Here is a 9,405-nt window from a genome sequence, read left to right on the forward strand (position 1 = left end):
AGTTACGATCAAATTACTCTCATATTTACCAACACCAAGATAGAGCGAGTTTGGCTATCAACTAATGTTCACCTACTGCACCAGAGGTCCACATGGTTGACCAAAAATTTATGCCCTTGTGCAATTCCAAGCTTGTGACTAAAATTTAATTATAATATGAATAGAAAAACCGAGTTTCTATTTTATTTTGTATAATATTCATTATAATTTTTTGAGATATATTGAACAATAATACTAATTAATAGTTTGATAGTAATATTTTTGTTAGAAATAAAAAGGTAATCATAATAATAATAATAACAGTTAATTAGATGTCAAGGATAGAAAGAACTACTGCCATTTTTTCTTATTGAATTAGATAAAAATTTGTTTTTTTAAAAAAAAATAGAAATTGGTATGTATGTACAAATTATTATCCATGACGATAATGTCACAAAACTCAAAATGTTAATGTAACATGTCATTTATTTTATAAATAATGGTTAATTAAAATATTCATGTAAATAGTTTTTTTTTCTTGGGTCAGGAAGCACCACATTAACGGTAAAAACCTAAGCACTGCTAAAAGCAGGTATAATTAAGGGAATTTAAAATTCTTTGATGATAAAATCAATAATTTTATGAACAAAACAATAAATAACTAAAAGAGCTTTAAATTACAAGAACAAGGGATGTTTGTTCTTATATTTTAGGATGATTAATGTTTTGGAATATATACAAGCTATTGAGAAATGGAAAAGGTTCTGAATATTTACCTGGATGATTCATTGGGTATTTGTATCCCCCGAACCTTGTCATTTTTTAAGAAATAGAAAAGATTCTTTGCTTTAGATGGCATTAATAAGGGACAAATATATCTTACATATCATTATTGAAATAGTAAGTGCGGTAGGTCTCTTAAAAGACCTTTTTATATATCTATAAATATAGGGAAATCGGTACTTTTTACATGAATAATTCATGTAATTGTTCTAGAGGTAGGATTCTTTAGTCCCGGATACTCAAGACTTGAAATGTAATCAAATTCAAAAAAAGAAAATGGCATGACAGTTTATCCAACTTATAAGATTTTTAGATTAGATGATTGTTTGAGATATATATGGCATGTTGCCTTGAGTTTGTCTAATTGCCGAACTTAAGTATTTTAGATTTGACATCTTACCAAACCCATATTTCTTAAGGTTTATCTTATAGCTAAACCCAAGTTTATTAAATCCGGCATCTCGTTGGGCCTAATTTTTCTTGGGTTCAATGGGTAGATGAACCCAAGCATGTTGAGTCTAGTGTCTCGCTAGGCCTATGTTTCCCTAGATTCAACAGACTGTTAAACCCAAATTTATTAGGTTTGGCACCCCTCAAACCTAAGTTTTATTGGGTTCAATGAATGGTTGAACTTAAATAAGTTGAGTTTGACGTATTTTCAAGCCCATGTTTCTTTGAGTTTAGCTTACAACTGAATCCAAGTTTATCAAATTTGACATATCATCAAACTTAACTTATATCAAGTTTGACTGATTGTCGAACCCAAGTATTTTAAGTCCAATAAAATACTAGACCTATGTCATGTTGGATTGTCGAACCCAAGTATTTTAAGTCCAGTATAATACTAGACCTATGTCATGTTGGATTCAGTTAATTACAAAACCTATAAGTAGTGTGTCTGACATTTCATCAGACCCATATTGCTTTGGAGTTCAATAATCAACTGAACCTAAGTACATTAGATTTGGTATACAACCAAACCTAATTTATATTGGTTCAACTAATTTAAATTCGGATCAACCTGATTCATCAATGTCCTTTTCAATGTTATTAGACTTAGATTAACTTAGCTTAGTAAGTCAATTTAGTGACTCGTAGATATGAAACATGTTGAGTCAATAAATGACTTAATCAAACCTAATCAAAACTAAATTTAATCTTTTTTTTAAATAATATCATTTTATCCTAAAAAATAATATTAAAATAGTACTCAATTGATCTAGATGAATCATTAACCCATAACCCCAGTTGAGTTGTATTAATAAAATAAAAACAAATAAGTGATATAAGTGATGAAGTCCTAAAAATTCAAGCAGTCTAGAAACTGGGCTTCTAGGTTAGATAATCGATTAATCAATTGGTCTTAACAATCTTATTTATTTTTATTAGTCAAGGTAATTAATAACTTATACTTGATACTTGGTAGACCAATGTGGTTTGTGGCTAGTACTTGTAAAAATATTATTTTTTGTTGAAGTAATTAAGGACTCTCTGATGCTTAAATAAATACCTTTTTAGAGAGAGGACATACAATAATATTCTAGATAAAGATGCTCTGAAAATATATATGCAACAAAGAATAAAAATTATAAATTTTTATTTTGAAGATCTCATGGTGTATTTATAACTTATAAGTCTTGTCTTTTTGTAAAGATGAGAGACTGAAGTGTAATTTTATATTTATGATATTTTAAGTTGTATTCCACTCATTTTATCCAGCTAAATGATAGAGACATGGTGGGCCATGAAAAACTTCAATACATCTAATGGTGTTGGCAGAATGTAGACTTGTTTACTTAACTATATTTGTGAAGAAATAAATCTTCCAAGATTTTATGTAAAAATCTATAGAATTGAAGGCGTTAGATATAAGTATTATACTTGAATCTGTGGGTATAGCTAACTCAGTCTTGCCTTAGTTGTGATGACAAAATCCTTGGGCTCGACACTTTCAAGAAACACGCATTAGGTCCACCTACATTGTCCTAGCAACGTATGAAGCCAAGCTTCTAAGCTTGATAACACTTATCAGACCCAAAAGTTGGGTTTGGTAGGTGCTAGGTTCAAATGGTGTCTAGGTCTTGTTAGCACCATACCCAAGTTATGATTAGGCCCAACACCATTTGTCAAACCCAAATATTGGGTTTGGTGCTGGCTAGACCCACCAGTACTTGGGTCTGGCCAAGGCCAAACCCCGTAACCTTTGGGTCTGGCATTAACCAGACACAACGCGCCTTCATTGTGGCATGTTTGTGCTAACATGTGCCAACCCAACACACCCGATAATTATGGAAAATTATACCTCATTTTTTTCTTGATCCGGTATATTTTGATAAAGATATATAATGATATACTAATAAAATATTGGTTTATCAGTAGCCTCCATTTTTTGATATATAATATATACAAAGACTTTAATTAATTTTCCAGTTCAGATAAAGTGATGACTTTTGCTTATATAAAAAGGGATGTAAACTGGAAAAAATAGAAAAAAATATGCTTTTGGACTAAAAAAATTTTTCTCAGACATAAAATACCAAGAGTATGTACTTATAAAAATTCTAAAATATTAAGGGTATCATGTCATCATTTTATAAAAAAATTTAAGTAATTATGTAGAACTTAATGTGATTGAGCCATTAACTTAAAAATTTCTAGAGTGGAGTATAAGAGCTTGTGGTTTTCTTAGTATTATTATGAGGTTTAAGAGCCCTCAACTAAAAAGTAGTAATTATGCTTTTTTTTTATAAAGCATGGAAGCCCATCACTGAAGAATGGTAATTGGATGATGTTGCATTGTACTAAGTAGATCAAGTTTGTCCAATGAAGAGTAAAGTTATTGTCATAGGAGATAGAGTTATGCAAATAACACTAGGAAGATAAGTTTATTTCATGAAGAGTAATGTATGGAACATTAGGGAAATCAAATTTATCCTTTAGTAATTTGAGGGACTACTACCCGTAGAGAGATAAAGTTCATTTTTTAAAAAGTGATGCATATAGTATCGAGGAGATCAAATTAATCGTATGAAAAATGAAGCATATAGCATTGAAGATATCAAGTTTATTCATTAGAAAGTGATACATATAATACTAAAAAGATTATATGTACTAATAAAAAGACCACGACTATTTCTTAAAAATTTGAGAGACTAATGCTTTTAGAAAGACTACCATAATTTTGCATAAGTCTTGTGAAAAACTAATAATTTAGTCTACATTTTGTTTCACCTATAATTTAAAAAATATTTGGTTACCCCAAATGACATTTCACAAAATCTTTTTTTATTTAAAATTAATTTGTTTAATTTTTTTAATTATTTTGATATGCTAATATTAAAAATAAATTTTAAAAAATATAAAAATATTATTTTAATAAATTTATAAATAAAAAACAGCCACTATCATAATCACACCATTAAAAATGCTCTAATTGTGATAAAGAACTGTTGCAAAGAGAGGAGAAAAAGGAAACATAAGAATTCTTAGTGATTACCAAGCTCTTAAATTTTAAAAACTAACCATCAAGGATGTTTTTTGTTCAAAAATTAAAGATAGATGGCTAACTTGTCCAAAAGTTTTGCATGGTTACAAGCCTTGTGCCTGTGCATCATCTGCACCTTAAGTTGTATACCCCCCCGCCGCCGCCCGCCCAAAGAAACCAGGACGCCATTGAAGCTGCATAAACCTATCCGGATTATACACTACATGTATGATTAAGTGTTGAGTGAATCCATACACATGGAAATGCTGTGAGAGTCAGAACTCACAAGGACATAAGTGCACGGAGATCGTCTATGCCAACCTCCCTTTGGGTCTTTGTTCCTCGCCTTCCAAAAGCTTCTTTTGCCAGTTTCTTCTTCCTTTCCTGCATCTCTAATATCCTCTCTTCAATGCTGCTTTGAGCGATCAGCCGCACAACTGTTACATCCTCCTCCTGTCCAATACGGTGGACACGGTCCATAGCCTGTTCCTCAACTGCTGGATTCCACCATGGCTCCAACAAGTAGACTCTGGAAGCAACTGCAAGGTTTATACCAGCTCCTGAAGCCTTTAGACTTGCAAGCAGAACTGTGGGTCCATCTGGTCCTGGCACTCCAAATTGCTTGATAACTTGAGCTCTCTTTTTTGCATTCATTGACCCATCTAACCGCAAGATCTTGAAACCAGATTCTTTTAGTGGCTCCTCAAGTAATACCAACATCTTCTGGAATTGTGAAAAAACTACTGACTTTCTTGCAGGGTTTTCAGCCCTCGATGTTATCAAGAGTTTTATGAGAGCTGAGACTTTAGAAGACGTAGTTGTTCTTGAAGATGTGTTTGCGTTGTCAGAAGCAGAAGATTCAGGAGGGGCTGAGAACAGGTCAGACACGGATAGAGGACGGCGACAAAGTGGACAGCATTGTTTGGCGCGCTGCAGGGTTTTCAAAATGCATGGTCGGCAAAATATGTGAGCGCAGCGTGTTATTACAGTCTCAGTTGGCGGACAAATGCATATCGGACAGTCAAAATCTTCACCATCTTGTAGCACCGTGACCATCTTCATAAGCAATTCTGGGTTACTGGATACATCTGGCATAGAATCAAGTTTCAAACAGTAAGCACACCATAACCATAGCATTTGGAAAAAAATGTATCAAAAACTTTTGCAATTTGAACAAACTAATCTCATTTCTTTCCTGTATCAAACAGGAATGAAAACACACAGCAATTTGTTATTGGACATCATAAAGCATCGATATTGCTTATAACTGGAACCATATACAAGAAACGAGCAATCTTGGAAGATGCATAAATTTATTACCAGAGATTTTCAGCAACAACAAACCAGAATGAAAAAATTGATGCATGCATATGCAAGATAATCCATATAACACTCAATATAGAACTGTTTGAAATATGATGTATCATATAGCCATATCCTGACCTTGGAATATGGAAGTGAATTTAAGGAGTGGAATGTATAAATAAAGGTAACACGCCCAAAAAAATCCCCCTTCCAAATAATTTTAGAAGAGTTGTGATAGAATCTAAGCAATTGAAATAGTCATACCCAAAACAAACAAAAAAAACTATTAGGCAGTATTAAAAGTTAAAATACCTTCAATACTGTTAGAGGGGAGGAGTGACTTCAGATCAGAAGGACACAATGCCAAATCATTACATATCTGGCGAAGTCGTAAAATTATACAAAGTACAGTCGAAAAGTTGCGCATTAGATTGTTGGTGTTGATAAAATTTTGGACAACACCCTTGGCTTCTGCTTCCATCTGATCATACAGTTCACGTTCTTCACCAGAAAGTTCGATGTAATGTGTCTCTACAGTTTTTGATGGCAATCCAACTACACCCTTATCTTTTGTTCTCCGTAAAGAAATGGTTGCCATTAAAACCTGAAATCATATGAAGTCATGACACAATCATAACCTACAAATAACATGACTAATAAAGAAATTTCCTAAAATCATAGGCAAATATGTATATGAATCCAAAAGAGAAACAATAAACACCTGATAAATGAGCTGCAAAAAATGCAATTTGTAATGGTTGGGAAAGGCACAATCATGTCTAACTAGGCACTAAGCCATGACGTTATATATGGCGATGCAGAAGCATTCCTGATAAATCAGAAACTTAAATGGAAAAATGAATATGAGATAAATGGTGCTAAATAAGGTTCAGGACAGCTGAAAATTCTCATAATAGGAATCGATTGTGGTATTAACTTAGAGGAAAAAAAAATGTATTAACTCAGCAGAAAAAGGTAATTCACATATGACTAGAATGCTACATGTCTAGTTTCCAATGCTTCAAACGATGCCCAGATCTTAGTTTTCTATGGGGAACTACGACAATTTGACTCCCAAGTGTACAGGCTGTCAGGAAATCTGAAATCTCTCCCCAGCATTAATTTTAACTTGCATGCTTCTACCTTCTTTGTAAATAATCAGCACGTAAAACTTCAATAATTAAGCCATTGAGTGGTGAGATATCCTAAACTCTAATCTCTAAGGTGGTGATATTTCTGTATCTTAGATTCAGAGAGTTTAACCCTTGTTAGTGGTTATTTTTTGTATCTCTGAAAGGTTGAACACCATTTATCCTATATTTATGCATCCTCCACATTTCACATTTCCAACATCTAAATACTAAACTAACCAGAATTTCATTGGCACCCAGCTCTGAGTTTTTCGGTATCATATTGGGAGACAAAATTACTTATTATAAAGTCAGAAAAATTTTCAATGGAATTATGCTGTGAAAATCCTGGATATCAGAACTCCAACATTGTACAATGCAATTGTCAATAGCCAACATGCTGATGTGAAGGTAACATTTTCAAGTAACGGAAGAAAACAAAATCAACAATAGGATGATTTACCTGCAGTCGCGAGAGCCCTTTTTTGTTACCCTGAGCAAGTGGCCTCTGTAATAGGCTTTGCCAGTAGCTCTTGATGGAGAATGGCTCGAACCTCAAAAAGGCCATCAGAGAAAACAAATCAAGTGATCCATTCTGGATAGGCGTTCCTGTAACAACCCATCTCCGCTTAGCATTCAATTTGGTAACTGCTCGACTTTGCTGAGAATTTGCATTCTTAATCACATGCGCCTCATCCAAAATGACTCGGCACCAGTCAATCTTCTTCATAGGGGAGTCTTCCCATGGGTCCTCGGCAGCCAAAGTAGAATATGTTGTCAATACTATATCATGCTTCTTAAGCTCCTCAACTTCTCTAGTCCTTTCCCCATAATACATATATACACCCAATGACCCACGCTGAGTGTGCTCCTCTAGCTGAGTTATCCATGTTGAAAATACAGCAGGAGGGCACACAATTAATGTAGTCTTAGTACATGGAACACCAGAAGACTTATCAGCCATGAGGACAGACTTTCCCTTCACATTTCCATCTGAAAGGGTATCCTCAACTTTACGCTTTTTCCGTCCTCCAATGACCTTTTTACTCACTCTACCCCTCTTACCCTTCCTACTACCAGAAACAGATACATCCTCATCATCCCCACCTATTTCTTCAGCAACATTGTCTTTATTGCCTCCAACAACACCAGTAGCACCACCACATTTATCAAAAGCAATCAAAGAAAGTAAAGCTAGAGTCTTGCCCAACCCCATATCATCAGCAAAAATCCCACCTCGCAGGGGCTCTGGTCTCCTATTAGTATGATAATTCGTCAAAACATTCACAAACTCCCCATCTTTCTCCTCCCAAAAAGGAGGTAGTTCACCAGAATTCTCTCTATTAACCAACCACCATAACCCTTCTTTTTGATGCTCAAAAAGTTGAGACTTTATCACTTCCTTTGGAGGCTCTAAAGCCCCCAATTTCCCTTTCTTATTCACGTTCTCATCAACCAATTTAAATATCTCATCCAAACTCTTTAGCCCACTTTTCTTATTCTTTTCTTTAACCACCATAGCCTCAGATAACCCAAAACCTACTTCCATTTGAGAAAGTAAAACCAAGCCACCTCGCGAAATCGCAGTTTTAACACTCTCAAAATCCTCTACCCTAGCAAAGACATGAACTTGACAGGGAATTTTATACTTATTACCACCACTCCTAGAATTAGGCACTATACCTTCAACATTAATCATATTTGAATCAATTAAAGGAGATAAAACAGCAGCAACTGACCTTTCAATGTGACCCACTTGAAGACACCTAGTGTTCAGTACCTTTAAAGCATTCTGATCAAAAGGGTTAAGTGGTTCCCTCACAAGACCAACCAATTCACGGCCAGTAATTGTGCCTGAGTAGTACTGTAAACCCACTATATTGGCTATAACAAAACCAACCATGAATGACTCATTTGGGGTTTCTTGTAAATAAGAACAATCCTGCCAATTATCAAGAGACATGTAAAGGCTCACTGGGTCTTCATGATCCTCTTGAAATTCTTCCATTAAAGTAAGAAAATCAAAGAAAGTTCGAGTCTTTCTGTGTCTTTCGAGTCGATGAACGGTGGGTTAGCCAGAGGTGTTTTGTGGCGTTCAAGAATCTGTGAGATTAAGACATGTAGCAGGTTGTGCCGTTTTTAATTTTTGTGTTTGAATTGGAGAGTCTAAAAGGGCGGGTCTTGAGAGAGAAAGAGATATAGAGAGAGGAGCTGGTCGGTCTTTATCTACAGTATAACTGACTGTTGAAAATTGACGTTGGAAACTGCAAAGAAATTAGTTTTTGTTCTTGGCATTTTTTGTTGTTTGGTGTGATTTTATAAAATGGGTGGTAGGCAGATTTTTCTAAATTCTCGACAAGACATGTTGCGTTGTAATTATATTATAAATCTTAATAAATTCAAATATATTTATTTTAAAAATAAAATTTTGGTATCTTCATAAATAATTGATTCTAAAATATGAATTTATAGGTTATCATAATTTTTTTATAATATATTTTGTTATTATTATATCATGAAAGATAAAATTTTGGTAATTTGTTAAAGATGAATTCTAAAATGTAAAGTTATGAAATATTATAATTTTTTTTAAAATATATTGTGTTGTTATTATATTATAAATATTGAGAAATCTAAATATATTTATGTTATAATTATCATAAAATATTTAAGAAGATATATTACATTATTATTATATTATAAATTTCAATAGATTCATAAATT

The 9,405-nt window shown here is 33.5% G+C and overlaps 1 protein-coding gene across 1 annotated transcript; it reads right to left on the minus strand.

The window, feature by feature from the left end:
- Positions 1 to 4,233: 4,233 nt before the first annotated feature.
- On the minus strand, positions 4,234 to 8,927 carry LOC105136928 (DNA/RNA helicase protein). The gene is made up of 3 exons (XM_011042444.1): positions 7,145 to 8,927; positions 5,864 to 6,155; positions 4,234 to 5,334 (listed from the first exon to the last, which is right to left on the minus strand). Exons 1-3 carry the CDS (start codon positions 8,687 to 8,689, stop codon positions 4,529 to 4,531), a joined length of 2,643 nt encoding a protein of 880 aa, XP_011040746.1. The 5' UTR covers positions 8,690 to 8,927; the 3' UTR covers positions 4,234 to 4,528.
- Between the last annotated feature and the right edge of the window lie 478 nt (positions 8,928 to 9,405).

This window comes from Populus euphratica, unplaced genomic scaffold, assembly GCF_000495115.2.
Source record: "Populus euphratica unplaced genomic scaffold, PopEup_1.0 scaffold59.1, whole genome shotgun sequence".
In the NCBI taxonomy this organism is placed as follows: Eukaryota; Viridiplantae; Streptophyta; class Magnoliopsida; order Malpighiales; family Salicaceae; genus Populus; species Populus euphratica.

Excerpts from the sequence above, each read along its gene's own strand:
- LOC105136928 (XM_011042444.1), bottom strand. The coding sequence starts at position 8,689 with ATGGAAGAATTTCAAGAGGATCATGAAGACCCAGTGAGCCTTTACATG. Across the intron at positions 6,156-7,144 it reads AAGGGCTCTCGCGACTGCAG|GTTTTAATGGCAACCATTTC; the intron begins GTAAATCATCCT and ends ATATGATTTCAG. Across the intron at positions 5,335-5,863 it reads CCCCTCTAACAGTATTGAAG|ATGTATCCAGTAACCCAGAA; the intron begins GTATTTTAACTT and ends ATTCTATGCCAG.